The sequence below is a fragment of the Ranitomeya variabilis genome, chromosome 1, assembly GCF_051348905.1.
Source record: "Ranitomeya variabilis isolate aRanVar5 chromosome 1, aRanVar5.hap1, whole genome shotgun sequence".
NCBI classification, from domain to species: Eukaryota; Metazoa; Chordata; class Amphibia; order Anura; family Dendrobatidae; genus Ranitomeya; species Ranitomeya variabilis.
Window position 1 is genome coordinate 143,451,603 of NC_135232.1, and position 20,575 is coordinate 143,472,177.

General features: G+C 41.9%; 1 protein-coding gene across 2 annotated transcripts in view; it reads left to right on the forward strand.

Moving 5' to 3' along the window:
- The first annotated feature begins 1,291 nt into the window (after positions 1–1,291).
- The window catches only part of PCSK1 (proprotein convertase subtilisin/kexin type 1), a 122,742-nt gene continuing 103,458 nt past the window's right edge, over positions 1,292–20,575 (forward strand). Inside the window, exons 1-2 of one of the 2 annotated variants that reach the window (XM_077289473.1) lie at positions 1,292–1,462; positions 1,595–1,818. In XM_077289473.1, the coding sequence (XP_077145588.1) occupies positions 1,636–1,818 (183 nt within the window). In that variant the 5' untranslated portion in view covers positions 1,292–1,462; positions 1,595–1,635. Of the gene's footprint in view, positions 1,819–20,575 lie in introns of both variants that reach the window. The other variant, XM_077289464.1, reaches the window with a different exon arrangement.

Genomic DNA, 20,575 nt, shown 5'->3' on the forward strand with positions numbered 1-20,575 from the left:
ACATGAAAGAATGAATGGGGCCATGTATCGTGAGATTTTGAGTGCAAACCTCCTTCCATCAGCAAGGGCATTGAAGATGAAACGTGGCTGGGTCTTTCAACATGACAATGATCCAAAGCACACCGCCAGGGCAACGAAGGAGTGGCTTCGTAAGAAGCATTTCAAGGTCCTGGAGTGGCCTAGCCAGTCTCCAGATCTCAACCCTATAGAAAACCTTTGGAGGGAGTTGAAAGTCCGTGTTGCCAAGCGAAAAGCCAAAAACATCACTGCTCTAGAGGAGATCTGCATGGAGGAATGGGCCAACATACCAACAACAGTGTGTGGCAACCTTGTGAAGACTTACAGAAAACTTTTGACCTCTGTCATTGCCAACAAAGGATATATTACAAAGTATTGAGATGAAATTTTGTTTCTGACCAAATACTTATTTTCCACCATAATATGCAAATAAAATGATAAAAAAACAGACAATGTGATTTTCTGGATTTTTTTTTCTCAGTTTGTCTCCCATAGTTGAGGTCTACCTATGATGTAAATTACAGACGCCTCTCATCTTTTTAAGTGGTGGAACTTGCACTATTGCTGACTGACTAAATACTTTTTTGCCCCACTGTATATATATATATATATATATATATATATATATATATATATATAATATCTATCTATAATAACCAATCATCGTGTATATATATGTAAGTCCGCAAGGACAGGGTCCTCTCCCCACTGTACCAGTATGTCATCGTAAATTTGTGTACTGTAAATGATATCTATAACCCTGTACGTAACCCCTTTCTCATGTACAGCACCATGGAATTAATGGTGCTATATAAATAAATAATATTAATAATATATATATATATAATATCGGTCTATCTATAATAACCAATCATCGTGTATGTATGTATGTATATATATATATATATATATATATATATATTACGTATATAATATCGATCTACCTATAATAACCAATCATGGTGTGTGTGTGTGTGTATATATGTATATATACTGTAATATTGATCTGTCTATAATAAACCATCCATATACCATATGCACAGTATCTGAACAAGTCCTATCAGTGTAGCGGTGATTTCTGCGTCCTTGGCTCGCGTCTTGCGTGTATCTGTTCCTGGAACATATGTAGCACACAAGCACGGATCATGCAGAACACCACACAGTCACTGTGCCAGCGAGGCGTGCTATTGACTCTCAGCAGTGGAAGCAGCTGATCTGTTGCCTGTTTCAACGTGATTTTGCTGTTTCCTTCAGTCATTGTGGGCGTCTCCTTGCCTAATTACACGAACTGATCTCTCCGTGGGCAGTGCAGCTACGTGAATCCCTGCTTCCTATTTTAGCATCTCTCCTCCCTTTGGGAATACCGTATAGATTCAAGACGCTGGAAGTGTGCTTGACGTAGTTTTGACGTGTAAATACTCATTTCCATTGAATGTGGAGAAAGGTTCGTGTTGTGGGATTTTTTTTTTCCAGCTATAGACTCTAGAAGAGAGACCTGCTCCTGACATCCTCTCGCTAGGCAACAAGGCGAAGGCAAAGGGCTTTATATTTAATACAGGTTGTTGTTTTTTTTTAGAGAAGTAATCATTTGTGAACATTATCCAGATACGTGTTGCAATGGAAGGAGGATGCTGGCCTTACAAGTACATTGCTGTAGTGTCTATCTTATCGTCATGCTGCTTACTACTTGTGTCTGGCATAGAGAGACGATATGTGAATGAATGGGCTGTAGAGGTACCGGGTGGTCCAGAAGAAGCAGAGTTACTAGCCAGAGAACTGGGCTATGAACTACTTGGTCCGGTAAGACAAACATTTTTTAATTTTGATGTATTCATATTGTGAAAATGCTTATAACCTGTGGTACAAGGGGGATATCAGTACTGACACTTAACCATTTGCTATTAGTTTAATTTTTCGAAATGTCACTTGATGCTTATAGAACCTGGAGCCGATCTTTTAATCAGTTGCCGCATAAATTATTATTACTTATTTTTCTTCTTCTTGTTATTATTATTATTATTTCATTTTAAAGTACCATTAATTCCAGAGTGCTCTAGACATGACAAAGGTTACATACATATAACATATATATAACATACAGTGAACAAACTGGCTGACTGGTACAGACGGGTATAGGACCCTGTCCTCACGGGGGTACAATCTACAGGGAATGCAACCTTCTAAATGCAGAACAGGCGTCTGCAGCCTTCCAGAAAAAGGCATCATTCATTCATAAGTATTGCACTTATTACTACCATCTTTCCGCCATTCTATTGCGATACGTTGCATGCCAGGGTATCTAAATATTTTCATTAACCATACAATGCAAATGATATCTGTATGTTTTGTCAGGATTCTTTTTAATTTGTATCAAGCATGTGAGTTTAGCAAATACAAATACACACGCTGTATAAGTAAAGAAAACCAGTATAGCCTGGGAAGGGTTATCTCCATAACATTGGATAAGATTGTGATATTTCCTCATTACGTGGATAGGAAACATATCTATGCGATACTGACGTTTGCAGATGGAGGAAGGTTTTGGTGATGTGACGGAGGTATCCAGCTCCCAGGTGTCAATTGTAAATCAGAATCTTTATAGATCGTGGTAGGGGTCTGATCAGGTGGTATCACACCTACTCATACCTATCTTTCCTGCTGTGTAACGTAGGCAATTACAACCTGAGATTCTGCAGCCTGCAAGACATATGTCGTCTTCATTAACATTAATCTCTGGAGAAGTATCTAGCATATATTATTTTTCCATATTCAATATGGCTGTGCTCGTTACCAGCATCTGCTTGCACTTATCTGAGTCACGCACATAAGCTGTATGAGATCTGGGCATCAAGACATTTTGGCTTATATTAAAATGCAGAATTCCAACAAGGTATAATGTTAACAATATGAGTGACCACTTATTTCTCCAATAGCTAAAGTATATGTGTTCATGTAAATACAGAAAATTAGATGTTATATTACATTAAAGCACAGAAAGCAAGCATGAAAGATAACTTTTTAAAAAGACCAAAAAATGGCTAACGCCCCCACATAGGTTAGGTTTAGGCTGTCACTTGGAATTATTTTGGTGTAGGCTTTGAGATAATATAATGTACACAGGAGGTTTATCTTATTCTTAATCTCGTATCTTGTTAATAAACTGTGACCGACCGGTTCAACCCATCTAGGACTGTGTGTTTCATTACGGGATTGGAGGGAGGGGGGAAGGCACTGGTTAAGACACACAGGTCTCCAGAGTCTATAATGTAGACAGTGTACACAGGAGGTTAATCTTATTCTTAATCTTGTATCTTGCATTCATTATTGTTACAATGCAAAAAAAATTCAATGTTGAAAGAAAACTTCATAACCAAAATTGACAGATCTAACTTAGCTAGAAGTCCAAGAAGCCATAATAGGCCAAGAAGCCAAGACATAGGGATAAGATAAGTTGTCTTCACACTGGAGAGAAGTCTTATAGGGAACCAAAAATCAAAGATGAACTGCGGCCACCGGCATCAGGGGCTTATCTACAGCATTCTGTAATGCTGTAGATAAGACCCCGATGTATCCTGAAAGATGAGAAAAAGAGGTTAGATTATACTCACCCAGGGGCGGTCCCGCTGCAGTCCGGGTCCGATGGGTGTCACGGTCCGGTCCGGGGCCTCCCTTCTTCTTACGATGACGTCCTCTTCTTTTCTTCCTGCGGCAGGTCTGGCGCAGGCGTACTTTGTCTGCCCTGTTGAGGGCAGAGCAAAGTACTGCAGTGAGCAGGCGCTGGGCCTCTCTGACCTTTCCCGGCGCCTGCGCACTGCAGTACTTTGCTCTGCCCTCAACAAGGCAGACAAATTACGCCTGCGCCGGAGCTGCGGCATGAAGACAAGAAGAGGACATCATCGTAAGAAGATAGGAGGCCCCGGACCGCAACGCCCATCGGACCGCAGCGGGACCGCTCCTGGGTGAATATAATATAACCTCTTTTTCTCATCTTTCAGGATACATCGGGGGCTTATCTACAGCATTACAGAATGCTGTAGATAAGCCTCTGATGCCTGTGGTCACAGCTCATCTTTGTTTTTTGGGGTGACAGGTTCCCTTTAACTGTGACTGGGCCTCGTGGGCAGTATGGAGGGAGCACTATGATTTCCTTTACCTGACCCTGCTGAGCCACTATTTTGTCTGTCAGCATAAAAATAACTCTTCATCTTTAAGGTATGTGCAGAAGATCAGTAAATGCTGCGGGCTGTACTCTGCGTACTTGTGCAACGTCCAAGTATCTAGCTGTTACAGCATAGTGGATGGGATTTCAAAAAATCACATGCCCACTATGCGTGCTGAGATGCCTGTGGATCACCTGCGGAGACGGACATGCGGCATGTCTCTCCAGACCGCAGCATGTCAATTTCTCTTGCGGAGATGCGAGTCTCAAGCACAAATTTCAGTGAACACATGCAGAATCACCTGTGTTCAATAGATGGCAACACTTTGGACTCAGCAAACATATGCTGCATCCGAAGCGCTGCAAATTCCTGATCATGGGCACATACCCTTATGAACTTTTTTCAAGTTTTGTTGTGCATAGAAATTAAGGGAAGGTATAGGGGGATAGGTTGCAGGAGTTAAAACAAGGATTTCTACATGTCTATTTATTTGCTCAGTTTATTGGTCATCAATTTTTCTTCCATTTTAAAAATGTTGTCTCAAGTTCAGAAAAGGGTAAAATTGCAAAGTGCTAGAAAGCAACATTGCAATTTACCCTTTATTAAAAATCCTCTCTGTTCTCAAAAAGAGGGATTTTTAATTTTATAATGTACAGCTTCTTGTTTAGATTACTGGCCACCTTAGAATGGCCCGTTACCTAGGCAAGGAACGTGCACCACTAGCATGGTGCAGAGGCAAAGCTGCCTCAGCTAGCAGCTTGGGAGAGCACTCTGTTTGGACTTGCACCACAACCATGCTCCTGGTCCAAACTGTCAATCTTCAAAAGAGCCCCACGCCCAACAAAGCAGGATGCTGGGGCCTGGGGAACTGTGTACTCCTGAAATTAAATCTTGAGAACACCCTATTAAGTAATATTTAATCTTTTATTAACCTTTAAAACTGTATACAATATATCCACATGCTATCTAAAAGAGGTGTGATGTCAATGTGTAAAATACAAACACCTGGCATTTCTGGCAGGCAATGAAGCTATTGATCAATTTTTTCAGGCAAAAATTGCATGTCCACCTTGATTTGATGATCAGCAGTCATATTAATTGGTGGATTAGAGGAAAAGGGACCCTTGTTGCCTAAATAGGTTGGATCCTAGTGGTGGTATACCCACCTACATTAGACTTTGAATATCACATTTTCCTCTGTTGAGAAATCCCTGTAAAGTAATTCACAAGTGAATTATTGTTTTTCTGACAATTTCATAAAACCATGATTACACAAACTTTCCATGTCACAAACAGGTACATGAGAGTTTAAAGAAGCTGTAAAGGTCTCAACAAACTACTCATAATAAGCTTCATAGACATACTTTATGGCTACACAAGGTAAATATATTGAGCTATTTGTAAACTAGTAGTCTGTTTTTATGTGTGGCTGGGCCCTTTATATTACTATATAGGGGCACAGAACTTGGCAGTTACACTGCTACTAGACTGAGGCACTGAGCTTGGCAGTTACTCTACTAGACAGAAGCACAGAGCTCAGTAGTTATACTGCTAGACAGTGGCGCAGAACTTGGCAGTTACACTACTACTAGACAGAGGCACAGAGCTCAGTAGTTATACTACTAGACAGAGGCACAGAGCTCAGTAGTTATACTACTAGACAGTGGCGCAGAACTTGGCAGTTACACTACTACTAGACAGAGGCACAGAGCTCATTAGTTATACTACTAGACAGAGGCACAGAGCTCAGTAGTTATACTGCTAGACAGTGGCGCAGAACTTGGCAGTTACACTACTACTAGACAGAGGCACAGAGCTCAGTAGTTATACTACTAGACAGAGGCACAGAGCTCAGTAGTTATACTACTAGACAGTGGCGCAGAACTTGGCAGTTACACTACTACTAGACAGAGGCACAGAGCTCATTAGTTATACTACTAGACAGATGCACAGAGCTCAGTAGTTATACTACTAAACAGTGGCGCAGAACTTGGCAGTTACACTACTACTAGTCAGAGGCACAGAGCTCAGTAGCTATACTACTAGACAGAGGCACAGAGCTCAGTAGTTATAGCACTAGACAGTGGTGCAGAACTTGGCAGTTACACTACTACTAGACAAAGGCACAGAGCTCAGTAGTTATACTACTAGACAGAGGCACAGAGCTCAGTAGTTATACTACTAGACAGTGGCCATAAGCTTGGCAGTTACACAACAGTATGACATAAAGCTTGACATTAACAGCATGTTTTGACATAGGGCATTGAGCAGATAACTTGTTTCAGAATACCACACCTGGTAAAGTCTACAATTGCTTACCCACAGGAACAGTCTACATTGCTTACTCTCAAATTCAGCAGCAAAGCAGAACTTGGAGTTACACACATTCCCAGCAGGCCTTTAGGTATAGGCCCCAGTCTTTCTTGAGGAAAGTCATGGAAGGTCCATGATCCAGGCTTGAGTCAACTCAAGGGTTTCCAACCACAGCAGAGGTCAATGTCAGAGGCCACAGTCCTTTAAAATCTTAAGACACAGAACCACTTGGCATTACAGACCAAATGTCATTCACTATTTCATTGTCTCACCAAGGACAGATTTCGAAGTAAGCTGGTGTGGTCAATCATTACAGGTTACTATAATGCATACCTTTCCTTGTTCTTGACCAAGGGTCTAAAATTTAGGTAATGGCATTCCTCTAATTCTGAAGTTCTCTCTCATGTAGTCATCAGAGAGCAGTCCACAACTATTCTTTCAGCAAGCTCTTTGATATCAGGGGGTCTCAAGATCTCTTCTTGAGATAATTAATCATCAGATATGCATTTGACTAGCCACGCTATGATAAAGATTTAACTAACTTCCATCTGATTCGTCTGACCACAATTTGCAGTAAATCACTTATTTGATACACTCTACCCACCTAGAGTATGGCGTGAGCAGCACCACACTCTTGTGTCTTACACACATAATCTGTGTCCTCAGCCAGCCTTTAAATCATAGAGGGTTGTTTGCTGGTTCAACTTCTCATAAAAGCCACCTGTATTAATTTCATCCAAGGTTTCAGGTTCCTAAAGGGCAAGTGCCCATACCTAGAAAAGCATGAACCTAGCATAACCTGAGCTGACATAACCCAGTTTGACCAGTTACAATATTTACCTGGTTTACCACAATGAAACAGTTCAAGGGTATATTTTTCTTATAAGGAGGTGTAGTGATAGTTATGCTCAATTGGTTCCTCAGATCACCCGCTGTACATGTTATCATAAACTTTGATTGGAATCAGGTCTTCATCATTTACACTAAATATTTCAGCTGCCATGCCCAATATTGTAAACTAGGTAATAACCAATAGATGTTTTTTTTTTAATGCTCTTTACATCAGTGTTGGTAACTTCAGCTGTTCTTCTGATAGGAGCAAACAAAAAATTAAACAAGCCCTATACCCCTTATATGATGAATAATAATGGTGACGAACGGACCCCACTGACTATACTGCTGTGCTATTTTGTTGGCTGTATTTGACAGGATCCAGGACAAAGGCTCCTAACATACTTTATAAAAATGAATGTGTTTTCTTGAAATGTTTCTATTTCCTATTAAATGTTGGAATTTTGACTTGAGGCATGACAGGGTTTGAGGTTAAACCATTTAAATGATTTTGTTTTAACAGTTTTATTATATTTAAAGAGCATTTTAAAAGCACAAAAATCACAAATAGACAAAGCCTTGCTTGTATGTTTAGGTCTTAAGGTTCACTTACACTGCATGATTACCTGGAATGAGTGCTCCTAGCAATGTTCATTTCCCCACAATCCTGCAGTGTAACCAGGATGGTTGATTAGCTGATAGGCAAGGAAAATGCTTGTTCATTGGGTGAAATGATGTTTTGGTTTGTTTAACCCCTTCACGACCTTTGACGCATACGCTGCGTCATGAAAGTCGGTGCCAATGCGACCTATGACGCAGCGTATGCGTCATGGAGGGATCGCGTCCCTGCAGATCGGGTGAAGGGGTTAACTCCCATTTTACCCGATCTGCAGAGACAGGGGGAGTGGTGCTTCAGCCCAGGGGGGGGTGGCTTCACCCCCCCGTGGCTACGATCGCTCTGATTGGCTGTTGAAAGTGAAACTGCCAATCAGAGCGATTTGTAATATTTCACCTAAAAAACTGGTGAAATATTACAATCCAGCCATGGCCGATGCTGCAATAACATCGGCCATGGCTGGAAAACCTAATATGTCCCCCCCCACACCCACCGATCGCCCCCCCAGTGCTCCGTTATGGGGTCCGGTCCCCTCCGTCCGCCTGCCGGCTCCCCCGTCCTCCTGCCCGCTCCCTCCTTGTTTGAATAAACCCCCCCTGTGGTCCGATCACCCCCCCTGTGCTCCAATCCACCCCCCCACCACCCCTTCATACTTACCGATCCTCCCGGTGTCCGTACGTCTCCTCGCTGGGCGCCGCCATCTTGGAAAATGGCGGGCACATGCTCAGTGCGCCCGCCGAATCTGCCAGCCGGCAGATTCCTTACAAGTACATTTTGATCGCTGTGGTAGGTTCTATCACAGCGATCAAAATTAAAAAAATAATAAATACCCCCCCCTTTATCACCCCCATAGGGACAATAATAAAATAAAGAAAATATTTTTTATTTTTTTTTTCGTTTTCCACTAGGGTTAGGGTTAGAACTAGGGTTAGGGTTAGAACTAGGGGTAGGGTTAGGGGTAGGGTTAGGGTTACGGGTAGGGGTAGGGTTAGGGTTATGGCATGTGCGGATTTGGCTGCGGATCCGCAGCGGATTGGCCGCGGATCCGCAGCGGATTGGCCGCGGATCCGCAGCGGATTTGGCTGCAGATCCGCAGCGGATTTGGCTGCGGATCCGCAGCGGATTGGCCGCTGTGAATTCGTTGCAGTTTTCCATCAGGTTTACAGTACCATGTACACCTATGGAAAACCAAATCCACTGTGCCCATGGTGCGGAAAATTCCGTGCAGAAACGCTGCGTTGTATTTTCTGCAGCATGTCAATTTTTTGTGCGGATTCCGCAGCGTTTTACACCTGTTCCTCAATAGGAATCCGCAGGTGAAATCCGCACAAAAAAACACTGTAAATCTGCTGTAAATCTGCAGGTAAAACGCAGTGCCTTTTACCTGCAGATTTTTAAAAAATCGTGCGGAAAAATCTCACACGAATCCGCAACGTGGGCACATAGCCTTAGGGTTAGGGTTGGAATTAGAGTTAGGGTACCGTCTCACAGTGGCACTTTTGTCGCTACGACGGTACGATCCGTGACGTTCCAGCGATATCCATACGATATCGTTGTGTCTGACATGCAGCAGCGATCAGGGACCCTGCTGAGAATCATACGTCGTAGCAGATCGTTTGGAACTTTCTTTCGTCGCTGGATCTCCTGCTGTCATCGCTGGATCGTTGTGACAGCGATCCAGCGATGCGTTCGCTTGTAACCAGGGTAAACATCGGGTTACTAAGCGCAGGGCCGCGCTTAGTAACCCGATGTTTACCGTGGTTACCAGCGTAAAAGTAAAAAAAAAAAAAAACGTACATACTCACATTTCGGTGTCCTTCAGGTCCCTTGCCGTCTGCTTCCCGCTCTGACTGTCTGCCGGCCGGAAAGTGAGAGCACAGCACAGCAGTGACATCACCGCTGCGCTCTGCTCTCACTGTACGGCGACACTCAGTCAGAGCGGGAAGCAGACAGCAAGGGACCTGAAGGACACCGAAATGTGAGTATGTACGTTTTTTTTTTTTTACTTTTACGCTGGTAACCACGGTAAACATCGGGTTACTAAGCGCGGCCCTGCGCTTAGTAACCCGATGTTTACCCTGGTTACCCGGGACCTTGGCATCGTTGGTCGCTGGAGAGCGGTCTGTGTGACAGCTCCCAAGGGACCACACAACGACTTTCCAACGATCATGGCCAGGTCGTATCGCTGGTCGTGATCGTTGGTAAATCGTTATGTGAGACGGTACCCTTAGGGTTGGAATTAGGGCTAGGGTTGGAAATAGGGTTAAGATTAGGCTTGTGGTTAGGGTTAAGGATAGGGTTAGGGTTGTGTTGGGGTTACAGTTGTGGGTAGGGTTGGGATTAGGGTTAGGATTAGGGTTAGGGTTGGATTTAGGGTTACGGGTGTGTTGGGGTTAGGGTTGTGGTTAGGGGTGTGTTGGGGTTAGGGTTGTGATTAGGGTTATGGCTACAGTTGGGATTAGGGTTAGGGGTGTGTTGGGGTTAGTGTTGAAGTTATAATTGAGGGGTTTCCACTGTTTAGGCACATCAGGGGTCTCCAAATGCAACATGGCGCCACCATTTATTCCAGCCAATCTTGCGTTCAAAAAGTCAAATGGTGCGCCCTCCCTTCCAAGCCCCGACGTGCGCCCAAACAGTGGTTTACCCCCACATATGGGATACCAGCGTACTCAGGACAAACTGGGCAACAACTATTGGGGTCCAATTTCTCCTGTTACCCTTGCAAAAATAAAAAATTACTTGCTAGAACATAATTTTTGAGGAAAGAACAATTATTTTTTATTTTCATGGCTCTACGTTATAAACTTATGTCAAGCACTTGGGGGTTGAAAGTGCTCACCACACATCTAGATAAGATCCTTTTGGGGTCTAGTTTCCAAAATGGGGTCATTTATGGGGTGTTTCTACTGTTTAGGCACATCAGGGGCTCTGCAAATGCAACGTGACGCCCGCAGACCATTCCATCAAAGTCTGCATTTCAAATGTCACTACTTCCCTTCCAAGCCCTGACGTGCGCCCAAACAGTGGTTTACCCCCACATATGGGGTACCAGCATACTCACAACAAACTGGGCAACAAATATTGGGGTCCAATTTCTCCTGCTACCCTTGTGAAAAAAAAATTGCTTGCTAAAACATCTTTTTTGAGGACAGAAAAATGATTTTTAATTTTCATGGCTCTGCGTTGTAAACTTCTGTGAAGCACTTGGGGGTTGAACGTGCTCACCACACATCTAGATAAGTTCTTTGGGGGGTCTAGTTTCCAATATGGGGTCACTTAGGGGGGTTTCTACTGTTTAGGCACATCAGGGGCTCTGCAAATGCAACGTGATGCCCGCAGACCATTCCATCAAAGTCTGCATTTCAAATGTCACTACTTCCCTTCCGAGCCCTGACGTGCGCCCAAACAGTGGTTTACCCCCACTTATGAGGTATCAGCGTACTCACAGTAAACTGGGCAACAAATATTGGGGTCCAATTTCTCCTGTTACTCTTGTGAAAATAAACAATTGCTTGCTAAAACATCTTTTTTGAGGAAAGAAAAATGATTTTTTTATTTTCACGGCTCTGCGTTGTAAACTTCTGTGAAGCACTTGGGGGTTGAACGTGCTCACCACACATCTAGATAAGTTCCTTGGGGGGTCTAGTTTCCAAAATTGGGTCACTTGTGGGGGGTTTCTACTGTTTAGGCACATCAGGGGCTCTGCAAACGTAACATGATTCCCGCAGACCATTCCATCAAAGTCTGCATTCCAAATCATCACTACTTCCCTTCCGAGCCCCGGCATGTGCCCAAACAGTGGTTTACCCCCACATATGGGGTATCAGCGTACTCAGGAGAAACTGCACAACAACTTTTGGGGTCCAATTTCTCCTGTTACCCTTGGGAAAATAAAAAATTGTGGGTTAAAAAATCATTTTTGAGGAAAGAAAAATAATTTTTTATTTTCATGGCTCTGCGTTATAAACTTCTGTGAAGCACTTGGGGGTTCAAAGTGCTCACCACACATCTAGATTAGTTCATTGGGAGGTCTAGTTTCCAAAATGGGGTCACTTGTGCGGGAGCTCCAATGTTTAGGCACACAGGGGCTCTCCAAACGCGACATGGTGTCCGCTAATGATTGAAGCTAATTTTCCATTCAAAAAGCCAAATGGCGTGCCTTCCCTTCCGAGCCCTGCCGTGCGCCCAAACAGTGGTTTACCCCCACATATGGGGTATCATCGTACTCAGGACAAACTGGACAACAACATTTGGGGTCCAATTTCTCCTATTATCCTTGGGAAAATAAAAAAACTCCGGGCTAAAAATCATTTTTGAGGAAAGAAAAATAATTTTTTTATTTTCATGGCTCTGCGTTATAAACTTCTGTGAAGCACCTGGGGGTTTTAAGTGCTCACTATGCGTCTAGATTAGTTTCTTGGGGGGTCTAGTTTCCAAAATGGGGTCAATTGTAGGGGAGCTCCAATGTTTAGGCACACAGGGGCTCTCCAAACACGACATGGTGTCCACTAACGATTGGAGCTAATTTTCCATTCAAAAAGTCAAATGGCGTGCCTTCCCTTCCGAGCCTTGCCGTGCACCCAAACAGTGGTTTACACCCACATATGAGGTATCGGCATACTCAGGAGAAATTGCCCAACAAATTTTAGGATCCATTTTATCCTGTTGCCCATGTGAAAATGAAAAAATTGAGGCTAAACGAAATTTTGTGTGAAAAAAAAGTACTTTTTTATTTTTACGGCTCAATTTGTGAAGCACCTGAGGGTTTAAAGTGCTCACTATGCATCTAGATAAGTTCCTTGGGGGGGTCTAGTTTCCAAAATGGGGTCACTTGTGGGGGAGCTCCAATGTTTAGGCACACAGGGCCTCTCCAAACCTGACATGGTGTCCACTAACTATGGAGATAATTTTTCATTCAAAAAGTCAAATGGCGCTCCTTCCCTTCCGAGCCTTACCATTTGCCCAAACAGTAGTTTACCCCCACATATGAGGTATTGGCGTACTCAGGAGAAATTGCCCAACCAATTTTATGATCCATTTTATCCTGTTGCCCATGTGAAAATGAAAAAATTAAGGCTAAAAGAAATTTTGTGTGAAAAAAAAGTACTTTTTCATTTTTACGGATTAATTTGTGAAGCACCTGGGGGTTTAAAGTGCTCACTATGCTTCTAGATAAGTTCCTTGGGGGGTCTAGTTTCCAAAATGGGGTCACTTGTGGGGTTGCTCCAATGTTTAGGCACACGGAGGCTCTCCAAACGCGACATGGTGTCCACTAAAGATTGGAGCTAATTTTTCATTCAAAAAGTCAAATGGCGCTCCTTCACTTCCGAGCTCTGCCGTGCGCCCAAACAGTGGTTTACCCCCACATATGAGGTATCAGTGTACTCAGGAGAAATTTCCCAACAAATTTTAGGATCCATTTTATCCTGTTGCCCATGTGAAAATGAAAAAAATTGAGGCTAAATGAAAATTTTTGTGAAAAAAAAGTACTTTTTCATTTTTACGGATCAATTTGTGAAGCACCTTGGGGTTCAAAGTGCTCACTATGCATCTAGATAAGTTCCTTTGGGGGTCTAGTTTCCAAAATGGGGTCACTTGTGGGCGAGCTCTAATGTTTAGGCACACGGGGCGTCTCCAAACGCGACATGGTGTCCGCTAAAGATTGGAGCCAATTTTTCATTCAAAAAGTCAAATGGCGCTCCTTCCCTTCCGAGCCCTGCCGTGCCCACAAACAGTGGTGTACCCCCACATATGAGGTATCAGCGTACTCAGGACAAATTGGACAACAACTTTTGTGGTCCAGTTTCTCGTTTTACCCTTGGTAAAATAAACAAATTGTTGCTAAAAGATCATTTTTGTGACTAAAAAGTTAAATGTTCATTTTTTCCTTCTATGTTGCTTCTGCTGCTGTGAAGCACCTGAAGGGTTAATAAACTTCTTGAATGTGGTTTTGAGCACCTTGAGGGGTGCAGTTTTTAGAATGGTGTCACTTTTGGGTATTTTCAGCCATGTAGACCCCTCAATCTGACTTCAAATGTGAGTTGGTCCCTAAAAAAAATGGTTTTGTAAATTTTGTTGTAAAAATGAGAAATCGCTGGTCAACTTTTAACCCTTATAACTTCCTAGCAAAAAAAAAATTTGTTTCCAAAATTGTGCTGATGTAAAGTAGATATGTGGGAAATGTTATTTATTAACTATTTTGTGTCACATAACTCTCTGATTTAACAGAATAAAAATTCAAAATGTGAAAATTGCGAAATTTTCAAAATTTTTGCCAAATTTCCAATTTTTTCACAAATAAACGCAAAAATTATCGACCTAAATTTACCACTAACATGAAGCCCAATATGTCACGAAAAAACAATCTCAGAATCGCTACGATCCGGTGAAGCGTTCCTAAGTTATTACCTCATAAAGGGACACTGGTCAGAATTTCAAAAAACGGCAAGGTCATTAAGGCCAAAATAGGCTGGGTCATGAAGGGGTTAAAAGGTCATTCTCAGCAGCGAATCGTCCTGTGTAAACAGGACTTGCCAAAAGCAATGATAGCCTATTCGTAGCACATGCTCTATTACTGATCGTGCTCATATTATTATGTGGTCCCCCCTGTCTAAATAGGTTTTTAAACTATCGTCAGTCGGCAAATATGTTACGATTGTCAGACTTTTAACAATGCACATCAGAAGATAATGTAAAAGCACCTTTAGTGTAGAAAATTCATACAAGTTGTGAAGCTCATGTGTATTTAAATAACCAAAGAAATCAATTGGTTATAGTTAATATTAAACTTTCTAGGTTTCTGGTCGCTTTTATACTGTTAAGTGCATTATTAATACCAAGTAATGATAAACAGAAGAACCAACAATACATTTTCTTTATGACATTGATGAAAAATCATGCAGTCTATTGTAAGGTTGGAGAATGGAATCTGATTAACTGATGGCTTATCTGAGTAAAAAAATCATTAAGGTACCACCCATGGAAAGGATACTATACATACCTAATAGTAGACTCGTATGATGGCTCACGTACCCGTGTCAAAGTAAAATCGATTACCCAAACACAAGTGTGCAACATGCCATTTCTAAACCATATGTCCACAGATTCATAAGTTAGTTATATTTTATTAGTATTGAAAACAATTACGATTTATGAATTTTCCATGTAGACCCCCCTCAGTAAGCTACATGCTGATATTTATGATAAGAGGTAATGTCAGTGTATCGACAAATTAAATCCTAAAAGTTTACACCTGCCTGTGTAATACAATGCACGGACAGAGCTTCCATCCTTGAGTGTGACAATTTTGATCCTGATTTAAGAGTTTACGGCAAACAAAATAATATTAGGGACATATAATTTATGTCATTCTCTTATTTATGAGAATGACACTAAACTGAAGCTACACTGTAAATAATCCAAACATGTTTTCCTTCTGAAATCTACATTAATGAATGACTTTTCTAGTTTCTATTACATGTTGGAATGTGTCTTTAGTTATGACAACAGGGCATGATGCAAAACCATTTGTTTTGTTATGACTATTATATTAACGTGGCATTTAACACGAAAAACAAAAATCACAAGTAGATATAAATATTATACTAGCTCATGGATTGTTCTTGTCATTCATTTAGACAATCATGTTCATAGTTATTTAATACTTCTTTTTTTTCCCTTCTATGAATTCCAGGTTCCTCTTGGGAGGCAGTTCTGTTTTGCTACAAATATTGATGCTTTTTTTTTTCAAATGCATAATGTTTAAAATCGTTTTTTCCAAGTTGTTGTAAAAAAACTATTGCCCCTACCTAATTTTTCTTACCGTTCTAATATAATTAAGCAAATATAAAGGGATTTATTAATGTGGATAAGACCTCAAACCTAACAGAATACATTGTGACCTAAATATTATATATACAGTGGGGCAAAAAAGTATTTAGTCAGTCAGCAATAGTGCAAGTTCCACCACTTAAAAAGATGAGAGGCGTCTGTAATTAACATCATAGTTAGACCTCAACTATGGGAGACAAACTGAGAAAAAAAAATCCAGAAAATCACATTGTCTGTTTTTTTTATCATTTTATTTGCATTTTATGGTGGAAAATAAGTATTTGGTCAGAAACAAACAATCAAGATTTCTGGCTCTCACAGACCTGTAACTTCTTCTTTAAGAGTCTCCTCTTTCCTCCACTCATTACCTGTAGTAATGGCACCTGTTTAAACTTGTTATCAGTATAAAAAGACACCTGTGCACACCCTCAAACAGTCTGACTCCAAACTCCACTATGGTGAAGACCAAAGAGCTGTCAAAGGACACCAGAAACAAAATTGTAGCCCTGCACCAGGCTGGGAAGACTGAATCTGCAATAGCCAACCAGCTTGGAGTGAAGAAATCAACAGTGGGAGCAATAATTAGAAAATGGAAGACATTCAAGACCACTGATAATCTCCCTCGATCTGGGGCTCCACGCAAAATCCCACCCCGTGGGGTCAGAATGATCACAAGAACGGTGAGCAAAAATCCCAGAACCACGCGGGGGGACCTAGTGAATGAACTGCAGAGAGCTGGGACCAATGTAACAAGGCCTACCATAAGTAACACACTACGCCACCATGGACTCAGATCCTGCAGTGCCAGACGTGTCCCACTGCTTAAGCCAGTACATGTCCGGGCCCGTCTGAAGTTTGCTAGAGAGCATTTGGATGATCCAGAGGAGTTTTGGGAGAATGTCCTATGGTCTGATGAAACCAAACTGGAACTGTTTGGTAGAAACACAACTTGTCGTGTTTGGAGGAAAAAGAATACTGAGTTGCATCCTTCAAAGACCATACCTACTGTAAAGCATGGTGGTGGAAACATCATGCTTTGGTGCTGTTTCTCTGCAAAGGGGCCAGGACGACTGATCCGGGTACATGAAAGAATGAATGGGGCCATGAATCGTGAGATTTTGAGTGCAAACCTCCTTCCATCAGCAAGGGCATTGAAGATGAAACGTGGCTGGGTCTTTCAACATGACAATGATCAAAAGCACACCGCCAGGGCAATGAAGGAGTGGCTTCGTAAGAAGCATTTCAAGGTCCTGGAGTGGCCTAGCCAGTCTCCAGATCTCAACCCTATAGAAAACCTTTGGAGGGAGTTGAAAGTCCGTGTTGCCAAGCGAAAAGCCAAAAACATCACTGCTCTAGAGGAGATCTGCATGGAGGAATGGGCCAACATACCAACAACAGTGTGTGGCAACCTTGTGAAGACTTACAGAAAACGTTTGACCTCTGTCATTGCCAACAAAGGATATATTACAAAGTATTGAGATGAAATTTTGTTTCTGACCAAATACTTATATTCCACCATAATATGCAAATAAAATGATAAAAAAACAGACAATGTGATTTTCTGGATTTTTTTTTCTCAGTTTGTCTCCCATAGTTGAGGTCTAACTATGATGTAAATTACAGACGCCTCTCATCTTTTTAAGTGGTGGAACTTGCACTATTGCTGAATGACTAAATACTTTTTTGCCCCACTGTATATGTATAATTAGTTTTTGGGAATCTTCTATACATTTTTAAATTAAAGAAATAACTCGTAATACTTCATTAATTTCGGTGGAAGTACGATACATCGACGGTATATGGAGATAAACATTTTAAAATTAACTTTAACCCCTTCGCGCCATGCGCTGCACTAGTACTGCGCTGCGGGCACTGCACCCTGAGCGCCGCGGTGATCGGGTGAGGGTGTCAGCTGTATATGACAGCTGACACCCCGCAGCAATGCCCACGATCGGCGCTAGCGCCAATCGCGGTCATTTAACCCCTCTGATGCCGCTGTCAGTAGTGACAGCGGCATAGAGGGGGATCGCGCAGGGACGGGGGCTCCCTGCGCTCTCCCACCGGAGCAACGCGATGAGATCGCGTTGCTCCGGTGATCCGGAAGGAGTCCCCGGATCCAAGATGGCCGCGGGACTCCTTCCAGGTCATGAAATGACTTTGCTAGCCGGTGCCTGCTGAGAGCTGCTGAGAGCAGGTGCCGGAAAGCCTCCTGAACTTGCCTGTCAGATCGTTGATCTGACAGAGTGCTATGCACACTGTCAGATCAGCGATCTGATCTAATACAGTGATGTCCCACTCTGGGACAATAACAGAAAGTAAAAAAAAAAAAAAATGGAATGTATAAAAAAAATAAAATAAATTCCCAAATAAAGGAAAAAACAAACATTTCCCAGTAAATCCATTTATTTATGTAAATTAAAAAAAACAACAAAAGTACACATATTTGGTATCGCCGCGTCCGTAACGACCCGTTCTATAAAACTATCACACTAGTTAACCCCTTCAGTGAACACTGCAAAAAAAATAAAATAAAAAACAAGGCAAAAAACAACGCTTTATTATCATACAGGCAAACAGAAAGTGGAATAACACGCGATCAAAAAGACGGATATAAATAACCATGGTACCGCTGAAAACGTCATCTTGTCCCGCAAAAAAAAAGCCGCCGTACAGTATCATCAGCAGAAAAATAAAAAAGTTATAGCTCTCAGAATAAAGCGATGCAAAAACAATTATTTTTGTTATATAAAATAGTTTTTATTGTGTAAAAGCGCCAAAACATAACAAAATTATATAAATGAGGTATCGCTTTAATAGTACTGACCTGAAGAATAAAGCTGCTTTATCAATTTTACCACACGTGGAACGCTATAAACGCCCCCCCTAAAAGAATTTCAGGAATTGCTGGTTTTTGTTCATTCCGCCTCCCAAAAATCGGAATAAAAAGTGATCAAAAAATGTCATGTGCCCGACAATAGTACCAATAAAAACGTCAACTCGTCCCGCAAAAAACAAGATCTCACATGACTCTGTGGGCCAAAATATGGATAAATTATAGCTCTCAAAATGCGGTGATGAAAAAATTATTTTTTGCAATAAAAAGCATCTTTTAGTGTGTGACGGCTGCCAATCATAAAAATCTGCCAAAAAAAATGCTATAAAAGTAAATCAAACCCCCCTACATCACCCCCTTAGTTAGGGAAAAATAATAAAATTTAAAAAAATGTATTTATTTCCATTTTCCCATTAGGGTTAGGGTTAGGGCTAGGGTTAGGGCTAGGGTTAGGGTTAGAGTTGGGGTTAGGGTTAGGGTTAGGGCTGGGGTTAGGGTAGGGGTTAGGGTTTCAGTTAGAATTGGGGAGTTTCCACTGTTTAGGCACATCAGGGGCTCTCCAAACGTGACATGGCGTCCGATCTCAATTCCAGCCAATTCTGCTTTGAAAAACTAAAACATTGCTCCTTCCCTTCCGAGCTCTGCCGTGCGCCCAAACAGTGGTTCCCCCCATATGTGGGGTATCAGCGTACTCAGCACAAATTGGACAACAACTTTTGTGGTCCGATTTCTCCTGTTACCCTTGGGAAAAAAAATGTGGGGGCTAAAATATCATTTTTGTGGAAAAAAATATATTTTTTATTTTCACGGCTCTGCGTTATAAACTGTAGTGAAACACTTGTTGGTTCAAAGTTCTCACAACACATCTAGATAAGTTCTTTGGGGGGTCTAGTTTCCAATATGGGGTCACTTGTGGGGGGTTTCTACTGTTTAGGTACATCAGGGGCTCTGCAAATGCAACATGACACCTGCAGACCAATCCATCTAAGTCTGCATTTCAAATGGCGCTCCTTCCCTTCCGAGCTCTGCCGTGCACCCAAACAGTGGTTTCCCCCCATGTATGGGGTATCAGCGTACTCAGGACAAATTGGACAATAACTTTTGTGGTCCAATTTCTCCTGTTACCCTTGGGAAAAAAAATTGCGGGCTAAAACATAATTTTGTGGAAAGAAAAAATGATTTTTTTAATTTTCACGGCGCTACATTCTAAACTGTAGTGAAACAATTGGGGGTTAAAAGTGCTCACCACAAATCTAGATAAGTTCCTTAGGGGGTCTTCTTTCCAAAATGGGGTCACTTGTGGGGGGTTTCTACTGTTTAGGCACGTCAGGGGCTCTCCAAACGCGACATGGGTTCCGATCTCAATTCCAGCCAATTTTGCATTGAAAAGTCAAACGGCGCTCCTTCCCTTCCGAGCTCTGCCTTGCGCTCAAACAGTGGTTTATCTCCATATATGAAGTATCAGCATACTCAGGACAAATTGCACAACAACTTTTGAGGTCCAATTTATCCTGTTACCCTTGGGAAAATAAAAAATTTGGGGCGAAAAGATCATTTTTTGTGAAAATTAATATTACATTTTTTTTACGGCTCTACATTATAAACTTCTGTGAAGCACTTGGAGGTTCAAAGTGCTCACCACACATCTAGATTAGTTCCTTAGAGGGTCTACTTTCCAAATTGGTGTCACTTGTGGGGGTTTCCACTGTTTAGGCACGTCGGGGCTCTCCAATCGCGACATGGGTTCCGATCTCAATTCCAGCAAATCTTGCATTGAAAAGTCAAATGGCGCTCCTTCCCTTCCGAGCTCTGCCATATGCCCAAACAATGGTTTACCCCAACATGTGGGGTATCGGCGTACTCAGGACAAATTGTACAACTACGTTTGTGGTCCAATTTCTCCTGTTACCCTTGGTAAAATAAAACAAATTGGATCTGAAGTAAAAATTTTGTGAAAAAAAAGTTTAATGTTCA